At 33.6% G+C, this 25,833-nt stretch overlaps 1 protein-coding gene across 1 annotated transcript in view; it reads right to left on the bottom strand.

The window, feature by feature from the left end:
• The window catches only part of LOC145256356 (dihydroxyacetone phosphate acyltransferase-like), a 79,743-nt gene that overhangs the window by 39,527 nt on the left and 14,383 nt on the right, over positions 1-25,833 (bottom strand). The window contains exons 2-5 of the mRNA XM_080115175.1: positions 22,852-23,051; positions 14,516-14,692; positions 8,730-8,859; positions 2,445-2,648 (exon numbers count right to left, since the gene is read on the bottom strand). Coding sequence (XP_079971301.1) covers positions 2,445-2,648; positions 8,730-8,859; positions 14,516-14,692; positions 22,852-23,051 — 711 coding nt within the window. The remainder of the gene's footprint in view (positions 1-2,444; positions 2,649-8,729; positions 8,860-14,515; positions 14,693-22,851; positions 23,052-25,833) is intronic.

The raw sequence follows: 25,833 nt of genomic DNA, 5'->3' as shown, positions 1-25,833 counted from the left end.
ACGTATTGTGTTATATGCTGGGACAACGCCGATTAACCTGGTCGATTATTATTATTAGAAAAAGAAAACAATTAGATTTTGAAAATGTGGATTTACAGCTGGGAATGTTTAGTCAGGAATTTAACTCAGAAATAAAATAAACAAAATTGATTCAGGAATTTTCGGAGTAGTTGTGGAATTTGATTAGAAGTGAACAGATTTTAGTTTGTGACTGATCACTTGTGTTGTTGGACACGAGATTGAGGTTTTGCCGACGTAATAAGTATTAGTCAGCAGAAATCAAGCTGAAGAGTTGGTGAGAAATGCGTTAGCGAACAGACATGTGGATGACCCCGTTGGAAGAAAGGGGAAGAACCAGTGAAAATGTAGAAAAAGACTCAGCGTGCCAAACTCCAACAAAGGAATCCACAAGACGAATAAAACCCATGTAAAATATAACTCGTTATGACGTTCTTTTAGGAGTTTGGACAAATAAGAAAAGTATGTGGCCCTTTTTCAAAGTGAAAATTTCCTCTTTTCTACATTTTTAAACTTACACCTCTGTTAGAATATGTTTGATTACGAACGACTACATTATAAGTACATCGTTACCTGGGGGATCAGCACCCTCATCCCCTGAATGTACAGCATGTGTATGATGCCTACGTTCAGTCTCAATGGACACCTCTGTAAGGGTAGCTGCATGTTTAATTGTGAGGCAAAGGTTGCAGAATCCCCAACCACACCTCTCTTGAATTGGCACGGCTTGAGTCCAGTGGCAAGAAAAGGCCCAAAACTGACTAGAAACAATGCCGAGATAAATAGAGAGCACATAAAGCACCTGAAATTCCGAAATGGTCACCCATTTTAGTACTGACTGGGCTCAACATTGCTTAACTTCATTGATCCAATGAGATCCATCATGTCAACGTGATTACACCGTATATAAAATCAACAAGCATGCTGACAACCGGATCAACTTGTTGAAAGCTACCATCATAAAGGCATTTGTTTCTACAGACAAGAGCATGGTTGCCAAAGTATCTTCTTGCTTAGAATATATGAGGTGCCTTCCAGATGTTTTTCATATGAGCACTTTTATTGATAGTACACACATGAAAGTCCCTCTCAAAGTAATCTCCTCCATTTTTAAAATTTTTTATTACATTTTCATCCCAAACAAGGCACATGGACACTTTGATGTAGAGGGCTACTATCAGGGACCTAAGTTGCAGGGCCACTATGTAGGGAGTTTAGCAGCAAGATGTTTGTTTACATTACACAAACTTCTGCATCTCAGTACGGTTGGGGAAGCAGGAAACTGGAAGGGAATTCCAAAGTCCTGCAGCTCTGGGGAAGAAGCTATTATAGTAGAAGGCCTTCTTATATCTAGGGATCTCAACTGTGTAAGGGTGGGACTTCGCTGCTTGTCGGGTTTGTCGGGGGTATTTTCGCCGAGGGGGTACAAGGGCTTGTAGTTCATCAGAGCATCCACCATTGAAATACTTGTAAAACAGGCAGAGGGATGCAACATTTCGTCGGTGGGACAGGGGCTGAAGCTTAGATGACAGTTCGGAACCTTGCACTTGCTGTATTGTTCCAACAACTTCTAAAAGGCCCCATGGAAGTCCTCTTGTGTAAGCGTGTTAATCTTTGTGACAGTCTTTCATCTCCAAAAGTTGCAGGGAATAAGATCTGGACTATAGAGAGGGTGAGGAACTGTTGATGTCCATCTTGGTCAAATAGTCTGTGACAAGGATGGAGTTGTGCATTCGTGCAAATCTTCTGCATCTCCAGTTCCGCACAAATAATTGTGTGTACAGTTCATACACCGACATCAAACTGTGCACTTGTTATCTCTATAGACACACGACGGTCCTTATCCATGAAATTCTTTATTTGGCTACTCAACTCGTGTTCTGACTTCTGTACTCCTCCCACATCTTTCATGATCTCTCACAGATTCCCTGCCTTCTTTCAATCTCTTATGCCATTCAAAAACTGATGCTCGATTCATGCAAGATGGTCCAAAAACAGTCTGAAGCATTCCATATGGTTTTGTGGCATTTTTTTCAAGTTTAAAACAGAATTTTATTGCATATTGTTTTTTCAAAGTGTCCTCATGTCAAGATTGCATTTTTAAAATTCACCAGCTGTGACAATCGGACTTTAGTAGGGTGTATTCCAATTCCTGCTGTGGCTGTTCATTTGAACCTGAAATCATAAAAATTGGTCATCTCATAAGATGTTTAGCAATAACATACTGCATTTTTAAGACTCTATAACAATTTTAAATGCCTGTACAAAAAAGTCTGGAAACTTATTGAAGGCACCTTATATCCCATAATTCGGAATAAGTTCGTTAGTTTAGGAATTTACTCTCACATGCAACATGGCAACATGTCTAGCAATATGCTTAGAAATCTTTGCATCGAATTTTCAAGAAAAGAAAATAAATTACGTACCAAACTTTGGACAATAGGATTTCGCTGTTCGACTTCTCGTTCCTTCTGGGAAGAATTCGATTGGTCGATCACTGTTGGCAATTTGAGTTTGGACATATTCGGTAAAAACTGCCCAATAGAGTTCGTTGTCACCAAAGCTTCGGCGAATGTAGAAGGCACCAGAATTTCTCAGCAACCAACCAAAAAAGTTCATACTCATGAAATCTTCAAAAGTAAAAAAAAAAAAAAAATTGGAACGAGTTTGAATATCTGAAAAAGGGTTGGGGGAGGAGAAATTGGTCTATCTAATAGTTGGCCAGTAGTGTACAAATCCCAAACGTTAATAAATTCAGTTTTGGTATGATAATATCAACCAAGATGAAAATAATAGTTCAATTAATGCAAATTATGAACCCTCATCTAAAAATTTCAAAACAAATAAAAAAAGTTACTCAAATAAAATTAGGAAATTTGGAATGCATAGGCATTTTGATTTCAATAAAAGCAACGAATGAATATAGACAAGACAAAAAAAGTGATTCAGTCTGCACACAAGCATCTAAAGGATGCATTATCTGCACACAAGCATCTAAAGGATGCATTGTCTGTACTCATAAATGAGCTTGGGAAGATGTGTGCACTTTGTCTTTCTCCATGGAACAAAGTGTATGAATTGGTGACTCATTCTGTGATGGTTTTAGTGGTTTTCATAGACATATACTAATATCAGACCAGCACCAATATAATAATAAGTATATAATATGACGGCGACCTGACGCTGTCCGAGATTAAATGAGGATTAACAGAGGTTCCGATGCTTTTATTATCATTGAAATTGGTGAAATCGACCATTTTTTAATCAAATCGATCGATTACCTGCTCTAGTTAAGAACTTGGTGAAATCGACCATTTTTTAATCAAATCGATTGATTGTCTGTTCTAGTTAAGAACCCTCCCTGACAGTGTATCAGGAGGAAGCTTCACATGCCTCCCCACAGTTGATTTTATAAAATAGTCTGTAAATAATTTAGTTAAAGTTTAAAATGCAAAAGTCAAATATCATGGTTCAATTGTGCTCTAAAAAGAAACATTTATTCTGAATGCGCCCCTGTCTTATAAAAGAATCTACAATTTATTTTATATGCTAGACCTTTCTGCTTGTGCGGTGATAAAACTTCTCAAATACATGATTGTGATGTTAGGTTGTATAAAAGTGTTAACTTTAGTCAAAAATCAGACTTCCTTCTTTAATTGGATTTTTTTGATTATCGATATTTGTAAGACACAGTCCAATACAAAACCTACGTATGACCACTCCTAAGACACATCAAGTACCTTTGTGTAAAATTTCAAAAAAGAATCATCTCAGCTATTTCCAAGTCCATAAGGAATGAACTCTCTCACATACACACACATAAAGTTCCCTTTATACATTAGTAGAGATATCTATGAAACATTGAAGGATAACTTTAATAGAATATTCGAATATCTATGTATTTCATATAGAGATCAAGTGTTAGATTAGATAAATTCTTGTCCTGCAATCAAGTAAGACCAATTAGACATCAAAAAGAAAGATATAACATCTTTAAATGGTCAATTGAGGAGAGGAAAATTATGTTCTTAACTTCTTTACTAAATCAGTATTTGGGAGGTAAATAAGAACGTTAATGAAATATTCGAATATCTATGCATCTCATATAGAAATCAAGTTTTAGATCCAGGAATGAGAACCCTTGATTTCTAAGAACTTTGAAGTAAAAAAAAAAACAAAAAAAAACAAAAACAATTGTACTTAAAACAAGCCAAGAATACGAGGTCCCTCTCCACAAGTGAAAAATTTACTTTCACCATGACTAATGTTTGTGCAAAATCTTATAAAAATCTAAGGTGTGCTTATTGAGAACAATGTGCACAAATGAACAGACAAACAGGAGCGAATCACTAGGTCCAATCCCTCCTTTGTCGGGGGACCAAAAATGGTTAAAATCTTTAAGAAATCTTTCAATTAAAATATATGAGATAATAGATGAATGTCTGGCATCCAGTAGCATGCCCCATCCCTAGTTTGAAGAAATTGATAAAAAAATTTAAAAAGACACAAATATCTCCACAGGACGATCTTTAAAAAGTTGAATACTGAATGTAGCAGCAAGTCCTTGAAACGTATAACAGAAAAAGTTGAAAATAATTCATACAAACCTGATATCGTGATGTTGGGACAAGAAGGAAAAAGAAGCAACTTTAAAAGATGCTAGTGTTTCCAAGGATGCTGGGTTAAACGAGACTGAGAAGGAAAAGATAACAAAATTGCAAGGTCTTATGTAAGACATGTAAAGAAACAGGAATCTTAGGAAGATCTTCATCCTTCCAGTAATTAAAGGAGCAACAGGACTCAGGAGAAAGAATTCCAAAAAATACCCTGCAAATATACACAGTTATAGTTAAATTATCAATTGTTAACTATTCTGCACTTTCAACTAACAATATCCAGGGTTAAATTTGACATATTGATGTCCACTTTCGCTATTTCCAAATTTGACACTCTGCTTTAATAGAGTGTCTACTCCAAAATCTGAATGGTTACAATCTTGAAAACACAGGCTTTTTATTCAAACTGGCAGCATCTTGTTTGCATATGACCGAGAAATCGAGTTAGTTAATGCGATTATTGGCATCACCATTTTATTTTTTTTTTTTCATTATTCAGCAGCTGAACTCCATAAGATGCAGAGATATGCAGCCATTTTCTCTGTAACTCTCTCTGTCTCTAAGTGAATCGTATGATTAAAGTTATATCTTGCTTCCTCTCTCTCTCTGCTACTCTCTATCCATCTTCCTTTCTTTCTCTCATTTTATTGCAATTATTTCACGCTGTTAATAAATCTTAATAAATACAAAAGTTGGCTTCATTTATCGTCCTAACACTGGAGTTAAAACACCTAATTCAATTTTATAAGGCAGCAGCACCCTGTTATATATATATATATACATATATTTTTAATTATTATTTTATGTACCTGTATAAAATTTTATGTATCTATTTTCTATGCTTAATACATAAGTAGAGCTAGGTAGTAAATTTTGAAAGTATATATAGCAATTAAGCTCCACAGAATTTTTAACGTTTCATCCATGTGACAAATCTTCAGGAGGATGAAACATGGAAAATTCTGTGTAGCTTAATTGCCATATATATTTTAAAAATTTACTCTCTCTCTCTCATATACATATATATATGTACATCTATAACAATATATATATATATATATATATATATATATATATATATATTGTTATAGATGCCTACCTCGACGTTATATATTTTCTCCCTATTCACTGGCAATAGGCTAAATATAAATATTTGTTTTGAACGAAAGTCTACTAATTTATTCTTCTTTTAAAACCTAAAATAAAAGTCAGTCTGAGGGAACAAGAACGGGTAACCACATTTATTTCCTATTTACTTGACTCTCTGCGAGGGCAGTGTTCGACAAAAGATCGAGCTTTGATGTGGGAAGATCTAGCTCTCTAGAGAGGGGCACTCTGGATGTAGACAGAGGTAGAAATTGTTTCAGTCGCGAAAGAATTCTCTTCCACTGACTGAGGACAGAAAAATGAAGTATAGCAGCAGAACATATACTACACTGTGATCCGATCTCGAAAACCAAGGATTCAACCGGCAGATATTTCATCAGCTTAGAGGTGAAGAAAGAGATTTTGTCAATTCTATTTTTAGATCGGAATGCGAATGCGAAGCAGAGAAGGGAAGGGCCAGAAGTGATACCCCCCCCACACACACACTTTTCCCACATTTCTTTTAAGACCCGAATTCCGGCTTTATTCAGCCTCTTTTCGCCTCGGCCGTCGAACGGGCAAGAAGGGTCTCTCCTTGTGGAAGGGGAGACGCAACTTCTCTCCTTGTGGGAGAGGAGACGCCTTGAATAAAATTTAAAAAAAGAAGAAAAAGGAAACCAACGACAGATATGAAAATGAAACACGGATGATAAGAAAAGAAAAAAATGCCCGTGAATTTATTATTTGAACTTTCTTTCCCCATATACGGATTCTCTCGAACTGAATACGTCACTAACAAGTTGTGAAAAGAAAAAGGATAAAAAAAAAAAAAGAGACTGTGAGTGTAAATTTTGTTTCTCCTATCAGACTGAAGTTAATTAAACTTAATGAAAAAAATTAATTTTTCTTCGTGCTTAGCATAATTTCTGATTACACTATTAAATCCCTTTCCAAGAGTTTCACTCTGGTTATGAGTTTAGAAATATCCAAAACCCCATAATTTTTAATATATTTTGTTTTTCGTTAAACTTTCCCTTTTTATCTTTAACCTATTTTCATACTATTTGGAAAAGTGTTTGTTTCGTTATTTCTTGCATGCTGTTGGGTTTCAACCTTGTGTCTCATTTTTTACCCTCATCACATGTGCGACAAATATTTGTTTTTTTTCGTAAATTTTTTTAAATATATTTTCTGTTACCATTTGTTACAATATGCTCCTTCCAAGACTCCAGCAAATTGCAAACCGCATTTATCCAGAATCGCAATGCGGCTTCCGCAGCAGGCGCTCAACAACGGACATGATATTTTCAGTGCGTCAAATCCAGGAAAAATGCAGAAAACAACGTAGACCTCTCCATATCGCATTTGTGGACCTCACGAAAGCTTTTGACATGGTCAGTAGAGATGGTCTGTTTGCCATCCTACAAAAGTTGGGCTGTCCACCAATTCTTCTTAGTTTGATAAGATTGCTCCATGATAACATGACAGCTGCAGTCTTCTTCGAGGGTGACATGTCTGAAAACTTCCCCGTGCGCAATGGATTCAAGCAAGGTTGTGTGTTTGCTCCCACACTGTTTGGCATTTTCTTCTCAGTTCTTCTGCACCACGCTTTTGGAAATCACGAGGATGAAGACAGTGTGTTCTTTCATACTCGCTCTGATGGAGAACTTTTTAACTTGGCTCGTCTACGCGCCAAAACCAAGATTCGAAAAGTCCTAATACTTGAGCTGCTGTTTGCAGACGATGCTGCATTGGTCTCGCACTCCACAAATGGACTCCAGCGGCTGCTTGACAAATTGAGCGCTGCTTGTGCGGAGTTTGCACTGGTAATCAATGTGAAGAAGACAGTTGTGATGCACCAGGGTGACGCATCACCAATCACCATCAATGGCCATGAACTAGAGACTGTCGAGAACTTTGTGTGTCTTGAATCCAGCATCAACAAGGGAGTATCCATTGGACAGGAGCTACAAACATGCATAGGTAGGGCAGCGTCTACTTTCAAACCGGCTATGTGAAAGAGCATGGTTCAATAAATATCTCACTTCTCACACAAAATTCCGCATCTACGAATGCTATGTTCTGAGTACCCTACTGTATGGAGCAGAGACTTGGACCACGTATGCTCATCACGAAAAAAGACTGAACGTCTACAGTCTCCGATGCTTGCGACATATAATGGGCATCAATTGGTGGGATAGAATCACCAACGAAGAGGTGCTAAGACGTGCCGGCAGTCGCTCCTTGTTCCAGACACTCAAGATACGACGATCGTGCTGGCTTGGACACCTGTGCAGAATGCCTGATGGCCGTCTCCTTAAGGATATCCTCTACAGGGAACTGGCAAATGGATCAAGGAGCAGCGGTCGCCCGGTGCTACGCTTTTAAAGACGTGGCCAAACGGGATCTGATCGCTCTTGGCATCGATGTAAATGTGTGGAAGGAGCTAGCCGAAGATAGACCAGCATGGCGAAGGGCTTGAGAACCTTTGGTTCGAGAGGCTGGCGCAGAGAAGACAAAACTAGTGACTACGTTTACCGTTGCTTGCATTAATCTTTCGTAGATTGCTTGCCATTATTATATATATAATTATTCCAGATTAATATTTTCCAGAAGTGAAGTAACCAATGAAGTTTTAACGAGGTTAATGCAAGAGTGCTCAATACCAAAGGAGGACAAGATATACTTTTTGTTTTACATAAGCATATGTAAAACATATAAATGCTTATGTAAAACAAATATATATGTATACACACACACAAGAGGGAAAAATATTGATAATAGAGAAATATATAATGATGCATATATATTTCTGATCAAATATTATAGATCACTATTAAAGTCAAATATTATAGATGACTATTAAAGTCAAATACTATAGATCACTATGAAAGTCAACTAATTTGTATCGTAAAAACATTAAGTTTTGTTCATTGTATGCACTGTAGACGTTTCCTGGGGCAGATATTCACAGTCATCCATATAAATAAAAAATTAGGTCCTACTTACCCATGGCGGCTGCAATTGCTGGAGGAGGTAGATCATAATGAAAGAAAACGAATGAGATCAAAAGAAAGTCCATGTAACTTCGATGGCTCGGCATTAACAGCACGGGATAATCCTTCAGCAAATTTCGCACCTGTGCAACAGAAAAATATGCGACAATATTTTTTAAAATGCATCAGAATTTAAAAACATGATGGCTGATTCAGTCTTGTTTTATATATATATATATATATATATATATATATATATATATATATATATATATATATATATATGGTGGGGGAGACTAAGAAGAATTAGAGAAATTCTTTCAAAGGAGACTTATTGGGATAATACAAAGCTCAACAATTAAATTGGAACTTATATACATTCTGATGAGAAGCATTAGGTTTCGAAATACCTAGGTATAAAGATCATATATAAACCATAAACCTAATTGATGTTATTTCTCTATTGAATGAACAATTAAATTTATATGCATTAGTATATACAGTGATGATCATATTTATTGGCACGGTAAAATAAAAGTTAAATTTTGTCTAATAAATTCTAAAAAAGGGATTAAATTAAAGAAAATAACAAAGTATATTATGTATTTTTAACTGGCCTTTCCGATGCAGCAATCGGATTTTAGAAAAAATAAATAACAAAGGAACAACAAACATAATTGCAAAAAACCCTTGTTCAAAATTATTGGCACGATTTATTTAATAATCAATTGTATAGCCTTTGGCCTTGATTACCTTCCTCAGTCGCTTTTCATAGTTTACAACCAAGTTGTTGCACTCTTCAGTAGTAATTTTAGCCCACTCTTCCTGACAATAATCCTCCAATTGAATAAGATTCTTAGGCTTCCTTTGCATTACCCTCAATTTTAATGTTCTCCATAAATTTTCAATTGGATTAAGGTCTGGGCTTTGTGATGGCCACTCCAAAACATTAATATGATTGTCCTCAAGCCATTTCTTAGTCAGTTTAGCCGAATGCTTTGGGTCATTATCTTGCATGAACCACCAACGACGACCAAGTGAGAGCTCTTTAGCAGAGTCTTTCAGGTTTTCATCCAATATTTTAACATAATCTTCCTTTTTTATGCTACCTGTGACCTTAACAAGTCGCCCTGGTCCAGAGGCAGCAAAGGATCCCCAAAACATCAAACTGCCTCCACCGTGCTTCACTGTGGGTATGGTGTTCTTAGGCAGGAAAGCTTCGCCAGATTTTCTGTAAATATAAGACACTTTATTATGGCCAAATAACTCTATTTTCGTTTCGTCAGTCCATAGAACACGTTTCCAGAATGCAACATCTTTATCAATATGACGTTTTGCAAAGGCTAGCCTTGCTTTCAGGTGCATAGGCTTCAATAAGGGAGTCTTTCTCGGACGACATGCTTTTAAACCAGCTCTCTTCAAAACTCTACCAACTGTATGTCGAGATACATTCACTCCAGAGGTGCTCTGTTCATCAACAATCTCCCCAACAGAGATCCTTGGGTTTTGTTTTACTTGTCGAACAATTTTCCGTTCATCTCTTGGGGAAAGAATCCTTTTTCTCCCTCTACCCTCTAAACTCATAACGTGGCCTTGCGATTTGAACTTGTTTATTATGGCTCTAACAGTGGATTTGGGAAGGTTTAGCTTCTTTGAAATCTTATCATAGCCCTCCCCATTGGTATGGCATGCTACAACAAGCTTCCTGACGTCTTCGCTGTGTTCCTTAGTTTTAACCATGGCGATTGAAAATTATAATTTAGTCACTTATAATAGTTTAAATAAATCGCTATCTAAAAATTATCTGAAAAAAATTATTCACTGAATTAGCGTTAAACAAGCATAATATGGCTATAAAAAAGTTCAGAAAGCACGTAAACCGGAAATTGATTGATATTATACTGATACTAAAAGAAAAACAAAGCCGTGCCAATAATTTTGAACAAGGGTTTTTTGCAATTATGTTTGTTGTTCCTTTGTTATTTATTTTTTCTAAAATCCGATTGCTGCATCGGAAAGGCCAGTTAAAAATACATAATATACTTTGTTATTTTCTTTAATTTAATCCCTTTTTTAGAATTTATTAGACAAAATTTAACTTTTATTTTACCGTGCCAATAAATATGATCATCACTGTATATCTTTATATTGTCGTCTTTTTCCTTCATTATATAAGAACAAGTAGTTAATAAAACATGTTAAAAAATACTTTGAAAAAGAGTTAAAAACATATTTAATTTTAAAAAGGAAGCACAAAATAAATGGATAGTCCTTAATCCGCGGAGTTTTGAAGAAATACTTTCTTTCTCATCAGTGGGTAGGATTTAGGAAAATGCAGGATCGGATTTTGCTTGCAAAAGTATTTTATGAAACTACAAGTAAGTCATAGATCTTACTTGGTAAAAAATAGTGAAGCAGAGGGAATATGGTGAAGAAAAAGGTGATTTCACGTGAATGGATAGTCCGAATCTAAATTAAGCCGACATTTTGTGATTTCGGTACAAAAGAAGACCAGTTCACATACAGGCCAGTAAAAGTCGACTTCCTCTAACTAGATATAGACATATAAAATATATATACGAGATAATCATATTGATACACTGGTTCCCACCAGATCCTAAATTTAAGTGACGATGAGCCTGGCCAATACCAGATGGGTGACCATTTGGAAATACTAGGTGCTGTATAGGGTGACGGGACAGTACTACTTGTAAAAAGTAAAAAGTGAGGTGCCTCCATCGCTCAGCTAGTCTGTTAGACCCCTAAACAAGGTAGAGTACCCATTTCAGCCCGCCCTGATCACGGTAACGTGAAGTCATGGAAATCAGGTGACTGATGTAATACAGAAGCAATGAGGAATAATTCTGTTCATGGTTTTATGTCTCGTTGTGCTGAGCAGAAGATTATTTCGCGTACAATGGTCAAGGACAATTGTCCAGTATGGGTACTGCTCGGAGAGAAAGAAACTGCAACCTACTGTCCATACAACTGCAAAGAAAGCTATAGCAATACATCAATTTCGAGAAACAGCATGAATAGGATTGTTAATGATGAGCAACAATGAATTCATGAATGCCTCGAGGGAGAAAGATAGATGGAGAGCCATAGCCGTCAATACCTGAACTAGGTAGGATACCATTTGAATGAATGAATATCAAACAGAGTTACTTGTTGCACTGACATTAATATTAAAAGTCCACTTGTCTATTTAAAAAAGGAAAAACAATTTGCTCTATCATGGATAATTTGCATATTTCTGGAAAAATAAAAATGCACGCCTATTAATTCACTATTTGTTTTTTTGTTGCAATATTTGGTGCAAGTCCAGAATTCAACCTAATTAACCCTTTATGACCCGAATTATGACGTAGATGATTAAAAAATGTTTATTGTTAATTTTAGTTTAAAAGGGTAATGATACTATGATTGTCTCCAAACTGGACAAATTATGAAGTTCAAAAGTTAAACTACCATTGAGAATTTTTTGCATTTCATAAACTTTTATTTTTTTATTTTTTTTTATTACCGTTTCACCCCAAACAAGGCACATTTGGTGTAGGGGGCTACTATCAGGGGCAACAACTACTGGGGTACTATGTAGGGATTTGGGCAGCAACATATCGGTTCATGTTGCACTTGAACTTCTGCACGTCAGTACAGTTGAGGAAGCAGGGACCTGGAATGGAATTCCAAAGTCTAGCGGTTCTGGGGAAGAAACTACTGGAGTAGAAAGATCTTTTACATCTAGGGATCTCTACTGTGTGGGGGTGGGATTTAGCAGTCTGTCAGGTTTGTCGAGAGTGTTCACGTTGTGGGGGCACAAGTGCTTGCAGTTCGTTAGAGCATTCACCATTAAAATAAGGGATGCAACATTTCGTCAATGGAACAGAGGCAGAAGCTTAGATGCCAGTTCAGGGCCTATCAGATTTGCGACTCTCTTTTGAACCTTGTCAAGGAGTGAGAGACTAGTAGCAGATGCACCAGCCCAAATATGACAGCAATACTCCATACATGGGCGAATGGTGGCCTTATAGAGGTACAGGATACTTTCGGGTGTTAGAAGTTTTCTAGCACGGTAGAGAGAACCTACCTTCCTTGCAGTGGCCCTGGCAATGCCTTCAATGTAATTGTTCCAACTCATGTTTCCTGTGAACGTTCGGCCAAGGAGTTTGAAAGATGTACTCTCAGATAAAGAGTCATTGGCCATTGCTATAGGTGGTAGAGAAGGTTTCTTGTAATTATTGAATGAAACTAGTTTAGTCTTGGCGGCATTGAACGTGACCATCCATTTTTGTCCCCATTCCACTACAGATTGGAGGTCATCCTCTAGTGTTTCTGCTATTTCTTTAGATATGTGTTCATTTGTTTTCCTGTCATGCCTGTTATAGAGTGTGGTGTCATCAGCATATATACCCATCTCAGAGGCAATTTTGTCGGGGAGGTCATTTATGAATATCAGGAACAGCAGAGGTCCAAGGATAGATCCCTGGGGCACTCCCGCATTTATATCATATTGTTTAGATGTTCGACCGTCGAGGACAACTTGGATTTTTCTCTTATCTAAGAAGGATTTAATTATGTTAAGTATTCTACCAGTGATACCGTATGATCTAATTTTCCTGAGGAAACCCTCATGCCATACCCTGTCAAAAGCCTTAGATATATCTAGAGCTACCACTCTGCCCCCCCCCCCGCTTTTTCCAGTGAATGGTATATACGTTCAGAGGATGTCTGCTGTAGAACAGGCTTGTCTAAATCCATATTGTTGGTCAGTCAAAAGTTTAGCATCTGTAAGGTGATGGACTAGAGCATGGTTAATTAAGGTCTCAAATATTTTGGCAAAAAGTGGGAGGAGGCTAGTGGGGTGATAATTTAATGGGTCAGTTCTTTCGCCAGAATTCTTGAATACTGGTACAACAGAAGCAGTTTTCCAACAACCCGGAAAGCAAGATTCATTAAGACATTTGTTGTAGAGTTTGGAGAGAACTGAAGCTTTTATGACAGCATGCACCTGAGCAGGGGTGATTTTCAGATCGTCTAGCGTGGCGTCTGTCCGCATAGAAAATTCAGGTAGGGGATGGTTGGAAGGGTCCAGTGTGTTAGCTTTCTCAATTTCTGAGCAAACAACTTCGTGATTTTTGGTTAGTGGGAAATTTATCTTAATGCTTGAAATAAGTGTGTTTATGACAACAAACGAAATCCTCCACTCTCTGAGACAGATGGCGGCATACTGAATGTAAACAATGGACAGTTGCACTCTGGAGGTATCTGGCATCTACCCAGATACTGAACTAATACATACAAGGCGACTTTGAATCAATTCTCACTTTATTTATGCCGTTATATTCATTTATTTACGACTGAACGAATTAATTAAACCAGGTCATAAGGGGTTAAAATGCAGAAAAATCTTTACAATGTACGTGATCATCACAGAACAAAAATATCATATTCCATAAGTTATGTAAATTGATCAAGTTTTTTTTTAAATCAAATTATGACGAAGTGAAACATGATTTCATCACCATGATGGGAGACAACTCAATTCAAACTACTGAGATTTTAAAATAAGTTTTATAATGGCTATAATATACTATTAATCGCTAAAAAATTACAAAAAAATGATTTTCTAAATAAAAAAAACAAAAAACATGGCACAGTGTATCGGGGGAAAATACTGAATCGTCCCATCACTAATGCGAAGCAACACTCACGGAAATTGGTTCATTCTCTGCATAAAGAATCCAAGTTGAGACAAGCATTTTATTTCAAAATTGTTGCAAATTAACAATTGCTTACCTGTTGAATACCATCTTCGTTGACGTAAATATGATTGTAAAGCTGTTTGAAGACTTTGACCAAAAAGAAGGCGAAACCTCGAATGGCACCCATGTTGATGTTGTGACCCATCTCGTCCAAAATAACGGCAGCTTCAGCGGTCAATTCGGCAACTGACGTTCCAGATTCTTGCGATAGCTGACAAATCCAGAAAAGAAAGATTCAGTCAAGGCAAAAAAATTAAAAACAAAACATTTTTTTCTCAAAAGCACAAGAAAATTCAACTAGAACACACAAGATTTGTTTCTTTTAATAAAAACTAGCAGGGCTACCTGGTATTGCCCAGAGCAAAAGTGTAACATATCTATTAAAACTTCCATCTCTCTATCAGTCTTTCCATCTTTCTCTCTTTCCTTGGTCAGGTAATTTTTTTGTTTTTTTACAAGGAAGTCATTTTTTTTGTTTTTTTTACAAGGAAGTCACCACTTATCAAGGCCTGAAGGCCACTCGAGGATAAGGGTTAATGAATGTAATGAATGTGATAGTTTAGTAATCATTAATGGTGTAGATTGGGTAGAATTTGGATTATTTAATGAGAACTTGTTTAGATGGAACTTGAAGGCTATCATATTGTAATTTGTCGGGAAGCAGGCCAATGGAACAGTGATCCACATGCGGGCAATTCTAGGAAAGAAACTTTGTTCATGGAATGTGCGTTTAAATTTAGGCACAGATGAAGAATGGGGAAAATTGTTGATAGTGATTGTAGCTAGTCGGGTATTTTTTGTGAATTTTGGCAAAGTGGAATCACAGATTGGAGCTCAGCCGAGCACTTGCTATGAAAATAACAATATAGCAGAGACAGGCTCATAATGTCTCTTCTGTGGGAAAAAGGTTGCAGGGAGAAGAAAAGGGCATCACCTATTAAGTTTTGAAGCCAGTTTTGAACTCTATTAAGGCTGGATAGGACGTGCTGAGCAGCTCTTGCCCAGATGTGGCAACGGTATTCAATTTTAGGACATATTTGGCTCTTATACAGTGAGATACCTACTGGAGCAATAGAATGATCTAACCATTTCCAGCGATCTTAGAAACAGATTTGATGTATGTGTTCCATTTCAGATCAGGAATGAAGATCAGTTCCAGAAGCTTGTCAAGATATGGTGCTTCCCCAAGACGAGAACCATTCATTTCAATTTAGGTGTGATGGGGTTCAAAACAATTAGGAACGATTATGGTAATTTTTCTCGTCACTAATGATGTAGTCAAATGAGATTACGATTCTGGAGAGTTTGCGTCAATTCTTGATGCAGTCAGTTTAAACTGGATAGACACTTAAACCGGACACAACTTGATCTGATCCTTTCATGCCATCAAGAATTGCGGCATCTACTGCCAATCATGGCATGGCAGCTCAGTTTGCTAAAAGCAGAATAACAAATACTGCTGCTAATGTGACTATTTCATTTTTTAGCCTCAGTTGAAATGTCAGGTGTTCTCGGTCAAAAAACTGCATAGCAGACATTGGACGGATGATAGCTACGTATAAAAAACCTCTTAAATGTTTCACTGCATCTCTCTAGTCATCATCTACAACCACATCATGTCTATTACGCCATCTTTCCCTGGTTTCCGCTGCTTTATCCTTATGCTCCTCTTTTTTCTCCACCAATCCCATTCTTTTCTATGGACACGCACATATAGTTTTTTATAGATTCCTAAAGGAATGAATCGGCATAAGAGAATTACCTTCTGAACAGAAAAGACAAAAAAAAAGGGGACATATGTGTCTTGTTGTAAATACGTGTTGGCAAATTGTATGTGAAACTGAACGAAATAATTAACTTACTTTCACCTAAAAAAAAAAAAAAAAAGTTTGTGTCGAAATTTTTTTTCCTTTGCGGGTCTCTAAATACAATGTCTGGTCCAGTTTAAAAAGTAATAACATTACATTTTAAAAGTAATAACATTACATTTTAAAAAATAATAACATTACATTTTAAAAAATAATAACATTACATTTTAAAAAATAATAACATTACAGTTTTAAAAATAATAACATTACAGTTTTAAAAATAATAACATTACAGTTTTAAAAATAATAACATTACAGTTTTAAAAATAATAACATTACATTTTAAAAAATAATAACATTACATTTTAAAAAATAATAACATTACATTTTAAAAAATAATAACATTACATTTTAAAAAATAATAACATTACATTTTAAAAATAATAACATTACATTTTAAAAAATAATAACATTACATTTTAAAAAATAATAACATTACATTTAAAAAATAATAACATTACATTTTAAAAAATAATAACATTACAGTTTAAAAAAATAATAACATTACATTTTAAAAAATAATAACATTACATTTTAAAAAATAATAACATTACAGTTTTAAAAATAACATTACATTTTAAAAATAATAACATTACATTTTAAAAAATAATAACATTACATTTTAAAAAATAATAACATTACATTTAAAAAATAATAACATTACATTTTAAAAAATAATAACATTACATTTTAAAAAATAATAACATTACATTTAAAAAATAATAACATTACATTTTAAAAAATAATAACATTACAGTTTTAAAAATAATAACATTACATTTTAAAAATAATAACATTACATTTTAAAAATAATAACATTACATTTTAAAAAATAATAACATTACATTTAAAAAATAATAACATTACATTTTAAAAAATAATAACATTACAGTTTAAAAAAATAATAACATTACATTTTAAAAAATAATAACATTACATTTTAAAAAATAATAACATTACAGTTTTAAAAATAATAACATTACATTTTAAAAAATAATAACATTACAGTTTTAAAAATAATAACATTACAGTTTTAAAAATAATAACATTACATTTTAAAAAATAATAACATTACATTTTAAAAAATAATAACATTACAGTTTTAAAAATAATAACATTACAGTTTTAAAAATAATAACATTACATTTTAAAAAATAATAACATTACATTTTAAAAAATAATAACATTACATTTTAAAAAATAATAACATTACATTTTAAAAAATAATAACATTACATTTTAAAAAATAATAACATTACATTTTAAAAAATAATAACATTACAGTTTTAAAAATAATAACATTACAGTTTTAAAAATAATAACATTACAGTTTTAAAAATAATAACATTACATTTTAAAAAATAATAACATTACATTTTAAAAAATAATAACATTACATTTTAAAAAATAATAACATTACATTTTAAAAAATAATAACATTACAGTTTTAAAAATAATAACATTACAGTTTTAAAAATAATAACATTACAGTTTTAAAAATAATAACATTACATTTTAAAAAATAATAACATTACATTTTAAAAAGTAATAACATTACATTTTAAAAAATAATAACATTACATTTTAAAAAATAATAACATTACAGTTTTAAAAATAATAACATTACATTTTAAAAATAATAACATTACATTTAAAAAAAATAATAACATTACATTTTAAAAAATAATAACATTACATTTAAAAAATAATAACATTACAGTTTAAAAAAATAATAACATTACATTTTAACAAAATAATAACATTACATTTTAAAAAATAATAACATTACAGTTTTAAAAATAATAACATTACATTTTAAAAATAATAACATTACATTTTAAAAAATAATAACATTACATTTTAAAAAATAATAACATTACATTTTAAAAAATAATAACATTACAGTTTTAAAAATAATAACATTACATTTTAAAAAATAATAACATTACATTTAAAAAATAATAACATTACATTTTAAAAAATAATAACATTACAGTTTTAAAAATAATAACATTACAGTTTTAAAAATAATAACATTACATTTTAAAAATAATAACATTACATTTTAAAAACAATAACATTACATTTTAAAAAATAATAACATTACATTTAAAAAATAATAACATTACATTTTAAAAAATAATAACATTACAGTTTAAAAAAATAATAACATTACATTTTAAAAAATAATAACATTACATTTTAAAAAATAATAACATTACAGTTTTAAAAATAATAACATTACATTTTAAAAAATAATAACATTACAGTTTTAAAAATAATAACATTACAGTTTTAAAAATAATAACATTACATTTTAAAAAATAATAACATTACAGTTTTAAAAATAATAACATTACATTTTAAAAATAATAACATTACATTTTAAAAAATAATAACATTACATTTTAAAAAATAATAACATTACATTTTAAAAAATAATAACATTACAGTTTTAAAAATAATAACATTACATTTTAAAAAATAATAACATTACATTTAAAAAATAATAACATTACATTTTAAAAAATAATAACATTACAGTTTTAAAAATAATAACATTACATTTTAAAAATAATAACATTACATTTTAAAAATAATAACATTACATTTTAAAAAATAATAACATTACATTTAAAAAATAATAACATTACATTTTAAAAAATAATAACATTACAGTTTAAAAAAATAATAACATTACATTTTAAAAAATAATAACATTACATTTTAAAAAATAATAACATTACAGTTTTAAAAATAATAACATTACATTTTAAAAAATAATAACATTACAGTTTTAAAAATAATAACATTACAGTTTTAAAAATAATAACATTACATTTTAAAAAATAATAACATTACATTTTAAAAAATAATAACATTACAGTTTTAAAAATAATAACATTACAGTTTTAAAAATAATAACATTACATTTTAAAAAATAATAACATTACATTTTAAAAAATAATAACATTACATTTTAAAAAATAATAACATTACATTTTAAAAAATAATAACATTACATTTTAAAAAATAATAACATTACAGTTTTAAAAATAATAACATTACAGTTTTAAAAATAATAACATTAGTTTTAAAAATAATAACATTACATTTTAAAAAATAATAACATTACATTTTAAAAAATAATAACATTACAGTTTAAAAAATAATAACATTACAGTTTTAAAAATAATAACATTACAGTTTTAAAAATAATAACATTACAGTTTTAAAAATAATAACATTACATTTTAAAAAATAACATTACATTTTAAAAAATAATAACATTACATTTTAAAAAGTAATAACATTACATTTTAAAAAATAATAACATTACATTTTAAAAAATAATAACATTACAGTTTTAAAAATAATAACATTACAGTTTAAAAAATAATAACATTACAGTTTTAAAAATAATAACATTACAGTTTTAAAAATAATTACATTACATTTTAAAAAATAATAACATTACATTTTAAAAAATAATAACATTACATTTTAAAAAATAATAACATTACATTTTAAAAAATAATAACATTACAGTTTAAAAAATAATAACATTACATTTTAAAGTGTCCAAGGATGGAATACTGCTGCCATATCTGGGCAGGAGCTGCTAAAAAAAGCCTATCCTGTCTTGACAGAGTACAAAATAGACTTTGTGGCCTTAGTGAGGGATGCCCTTTGCTCTTCCCTGCAACCTCTCTCTCACATAAGAGACGTTGCAAGCCTATCTTTGTTTTATCATTATTTCCATGGCAGGTGCTCGTCTGAACTCCAATCTCTGGTCCACCCTCGCCAATCTTTTACGAAAAACACTCGTCTAGCTGAATCCACTGTCAAAAACTTCCCCCACTCTTTATCTATGCCTAAATCAAAACGTAGATTCCATGAACAAAGCTTCTTTCTTAGAACTGCACGCCTGTGGAACTTTGTTCCATCTGCCTGCTTCCCACCTGACTACAACCTGGATGTCTTCAAGTCCAACGTAAACAAATTCCTGATGAACCGCCCACTTAAGTAGACACTTTATTAAATCTTCACACTAACGTACTGTACTTACAATAACCCTTATCCCTGAGTGGCTTCCGACCCTTGATAAGTGGTGACCACCTTGTAAAAAAAAATAAATAAAAAAAATAAAAATGCTACAATATCAGTTGCATGTAAATTTAAAATATAATTTTCTTTGAGCTGTTAATATTTCCTCTCAGTATTTCAACAAAATTAAAAAAAAAATGTTTTTTTTTGTGGATCCTGTTTGTTATTCCATTGGAGAGTCAGGATGAAAACTGTGTACTCACCAAATTTCATTTACTAGATACAACACAATGTCTCTCTCTTCTGCATAAATTATCTCCAAATAAAACCTTGAAGAAAACTCAGCGAACCTTTCCTTTAAATACAATGTTTAAAAGTAATAATGTTACACTCGATTAATAAAAACTGACTACTTTCATGCTCATCCCATCAGCCTCTCCCAGCTGACTACTTCTGGTGAACGTAAAACAAGAGGAAACACAAACTCCATTCATATTCATCTTCATCCTCTATTCTGGCCATGTCCTTGTCTTTCACATTGGTGACTGTCGAAGGTGAGGATTGGTTAACAAGTATAAAAATATAAATAATGCAAGAGAAACAAAAGAAAACGTAGATTCTATAGATATAAAACCTTGAAGAAAACTCAGAGGACACAAGGAGACGTTTACTATCTTCATGAAAAGAATCCTACTTCTATAGCAACCATTATACGAAACGGCAACGATGAAGAGAATAAAACTACCCTAAACTTATGTATAAAAACTTTATTTGTTGTTGAAAATGTTTCGTAAAATGCTGCATAAAGAAGCAAGAAATTGTTGTTTGATGGCATGCTTCACAGATATGCAAAAACAAGGATGAGATTAATTTACAATTTTACAATTATTTCACTGGCAAGTGTTCTAATAAACTATGAGCACTAGTACCCCCTTGACGATAATACCCTTGACAAACCCGACAAGCAACAAAATCCTACTGTAGGGATCAATAGTTTTTCCCCTTGGATTGCTGCACTTTGGAATTCCCTCCCGGGCCCCTTACTTACTTGTACTTGAAACAACATTCACCCTGGAGGAGTTGAGTCGGCTTCATGAAGATGCACATCTCGTACCGCTGCGGCCCAAGCCCGGCGATCGGAGGCAAGATCCCGAGTGAGCAACAGCCAGTCACGTCTCCAACGAGACAGGCCATAGATGAGCGGGCCCGAAATAAGTTCAGCGTCGGCTTTGATAGTCCCGAGCCACGTTCTTAGCTGGCCACCGACACGTTTTTTCCAGCCGGGTAGAGGACGTGAGGAGATAGCCTCGTGGATAAAGACCCCTGCATCACAGCGAGAGGCATGGCCGAACCATCGAAGGCGTCGGGCCCGCAGTAGGTCAGTAATTGCCTGGAGATTGCAGCGACGCCGGACTTCTTTGTTGGCGATGAAATCCAAGGGACGGACATGGAGAATGCGGCGGAGATTGTAGTGGTCGAAAACTTCGATGCGTCGCAGATCCGCTTTCCGTATGGGCCAGGTCTCACATCCATACAAAAGTATTGAGCGGACGAGGGCCTGGTAGATTCGTATTTTTGTCCTCAGACGTATTTCAGGCCGGGCCCCTACTTCCCTAACTATACTGACATGCAGAATTTCAAGTGTGATGTGAACAGACATCTTGCTGCTCAACTCCATAAATAGTATCCCTGCAAATCTGGTCCTAAATAGTAGCCCCCTCACGACTAAGTGGTCCTGTGCCTTGTCTGGGGTGAAATGACAATAAAAAAAAATGACCATCTAATTTGCATTAAATTCTGTATTTGTTATTTAATTTGATGCTGCACATTAGACTCATTGGTTCAATTTAAAAAAAAAAATAGTTTTCTACGTACGACCGAAGAATGGTGTTATATATGAGGGACCCTACATCAATAGCGATTAAGTTAGCTAGTGTGGATTTTGACAAGAGTCACACTTAGTGCATGTCTTTAAAAACACCCAAAAAACTCAAGATTTGCTCACATTTAAGGTTCAAAAAGCTAAACAGCATAGAAAAAACAAAGGTACAAGTCAAGATGATGAATGACGTCACATTTTTTGGAGCCAAAATAAAATAAATGTTTTGAAATCAATCTGTCTGGGAAGCACATACAAGACACACAGCCAATAATAATGCTGTAAGAAATTTTAATTGCTAAGTAATAAAAGTTATTGTGATATTGCTATTTACAGGTCACTCATTAAACATTAGTCTCTCACTCTCCTGAGTGGATTCTTTTTAAAATAATACCTTTAAGAAAATTCAACGACCGTCTCCTTGTATCTTGCCTGCATGAAAAGAAGCTTATTGTAAGAACAACTTGATGAAATTGCAATAATGAAGAGAAACGCGAGCACCAGGGAGGTGATAAAAGACGCAAGCATGCATTAAAAAAAAAAAAAAAAAAAAAGGAAAGAAAAACGAAAGCCAACCTTTTCCAAAACATACTGAACTCTTTTACTTTTCAACACGTGTTTTTTTATATCGGTCGGTCCTCGTGAAGTGTTGTATCGATATATAGGCACATCTTCTCGGGTTCTTGTGGACCATCGGAGATCACTGGATGACCGCCGATCATCCAGGATATCTTCATACATATCCTTGTGACGTTCGGACACGTGTTTTGGATTATCTGGAAAAACAATTTGTTTTCAAATTTTATGACAAGTGTTGTATGCTGTAAATAACATTTTTGAAATATTCTTTTGAAAAGATTAAAAAAAAAAAAAAAAGCAATAATGCTAAAATTTTTTAAAATGGATGGTAACATTTAATGCTGCCAAGACCAAGCTTCTCACCTTTGACAACAAGAAATCTTCTCAAATACCAATTACCATGACAAATAACACTTTACCTGAGAACTCATTTTTCAAACTCCTCAGCTAAACATTCACGGGCAACATGAATTGGAACAAATGCTACTAAGACTAAGCTGCACTCCTTTAACAATTACAAGACACCTCTCCAACCACCAATATTCATGATAAATAACACCCTACGTGAGAATTCTTCCTTCAAACTCATCGGCTTAAGCTTCAGACAATATGAATTGAAACAAATACATTGAGGACATTGTGAAGGCTGCTGCAAAGAAGGTGGGCTCCCTCTATCGTACTAGAAGACTACTCACATCTGAGAGTATTCTGTACTTCTATAAAGCCACTATTCACCCATGCATGGAGTACTGTTGTCACATTTGGAATGGTGCATCTACCACTAATCTCTCTCTCTTGGATAGGGTCCAAAACAGTTTTCAACCTAATAGGTCCCTAAATGCCAGAAAGCTTTCTACTCTAATAGTTTCTTCTTGTTTGCAGTTTTTCCGAGGATTCGTCAAACAAGATCATAGACGGACCAGGTATGTTTCTCCGACTGGTCCGATGTTACAACCCCAGAGAACTGTTATTTGTCCATTTTGTTACATGCCCATTGTTAAAATGCATCTGTTGTCGTAAGTTTTATACCACTAGACGATACACAAGTTTTTTTGTTTTTTTTTTTACATGGAGGTCACCACTTATCAAGGCCCAGAAGCCACTCGGGGATAAGGGTTATTGCGTGTACAGTAATCAATGGGATAGTGTTGTAGTAATTGTTAGTATTGGATATTTGATAAAGTGTCTTACTTAAGGTGGCGGTTCATCAGGAATTTGTTTATGTTGGATTTAAGACATCCAAGTTGTAGTCAGGTGGGAAACAGGCAAACGGAAGAGAGTTCCATAGGCGTGCACTTCTAAGAAAGAAGCTTTGCTCATGGAATCTATGCTTTGATTTAGGCATAGATAAAGAGTGGGGAAAATTAATGATAGTGGTTTCAGCTAGACTGGTGCTTATCGTGAAAGACTGGCGAGGCAGGACCAGAGATTGGAGCTCAGACGAGCACTTGCCATGGAAATAATGATAAAACAAAGAGTTAGACACACATACATAATATACACCTCTCCATGTCATACAGAACCACCTGATAATACAACAAACAGACTTCTCATTGCTCAACTCCCTAAATAGTGTGCCTGTAGATATGGTCCCAAATTCACCCCCCCACCCCCCCAAAAAAAATAAGATTCTACTTTTTTTTTTAGGTGATTACATCAAAACAAGTTTCAAAATTTTTTAGATGAGGATTGATAATTTCTATTATTTAGATTATTCGGACTACTGTTCTCATCTTGGGTATTATTCGCGAGTTTCGACTGATGTTTCATGTACGTATTCATGCAGAAACGAAAATATCATATTCCAAAAACATGTGAACTGATCAAGTAGTTTTATTTCTAAAAAAGAAAATTAAATTTTATGAGTAACCGAAGAGAGACTGTCTTGCCTGCCATTTTAAAAACAAAGTCAAGAAACAAAGGGAGATAACTAAACAATTGGAATACATTTTCGCTTTGTGACAAATACATACATCATACAGATTTACTTCACTTTTGTTTTTAATATAGGGGGAATTCTGGACAAGAACCAAAACTGTTAGTCAAGCTTTATTCAACTAAATATTAAACAATATAAAAACTATATGCTCCCCCAACTGATGCTTTGGATTTTAGAAGAAAAAGAAAAATTAATCCCAAAACGTGTGTTTTTCATCCTCTCAAGCCCCAGAATTTTCCCAGGATCAAATATTACGTTTCCAGATGTATTTCCATGTGATCTTACTTTTGGGTAGTTTTCAGCAAAATTTAATGGTCGGAAAAGATTCTATGTCCCGAAAAGTGCTATTTTTGGCCTCTTTTAACCCCCTTGTAATGCAACCAAAATTTTTATCAAAGATCCGAGAATATTACATTTCCTCTCTTGGGTAGCTGTTACTTCATGCAAAATTTCCGAAAAATATAATAAGTAGTTATTGAGAATTTTGGGAACGAACGGACGAGGGTGAATTCTAAGGTCCAAATCCAACTAAATTGGTGTAGCAATAATATTAAAATTACAAGATGACAGCACAGTCGGAATCTTTTATAGCCGAATCAGCACATGGGTTTGGCCACACTTGAATGCCAACTGGAGAGAACTTGAATGCCTACTAGACACTGTCCTCGAGTGTCTAAGGTCTTAATAGGGATTTGTCAGAACAACATGAGATGAGGATACTTTCCATCAGAAATAAACTCTATCTCCTCAAGCTCTCCAACACGTTCCTCAGGTTGTGAATGAAGACCCCCCCCCACCTATTTATAGAGGGCAGCTTTTAATACCAAATAAGCCGTGGACAATGAGGAACGAAGTAACCAATAAAAAATGAGTAAAAATAAACCTATATACTGGCAGGCCGGCATTCAGGATAAAAAGGACCTCTTAACCCATTTATACACCAAGTGGGAAGAGCTAAGTAATGATGTAAGCCTTCTTTCCTCTGGAAGTGACATGATAGTCATGACTGAGGTTAACCAGAGTCAACCATCAGGTCGGTA

The sequence above is a fragment of the Euprymna scolopes genome, chromosome 32 (assembly GCF_053919585.1).
Source record: "Euprymna scolopes isolate OS-2025 chromosome 32, ASM5391958v1, whole genome shotgun sequence".
Classification (NCBI taxonomy): domain Eukaryota; kingdom Metazoa; phylum Mollusca; class Cephalopoda; order Sepiida; family Sepiolidae; genus Euprymna; species Euprymna scolopes.
This window is presented reverse-complemented; position numbering and strand designations above follow the sequence as displayed.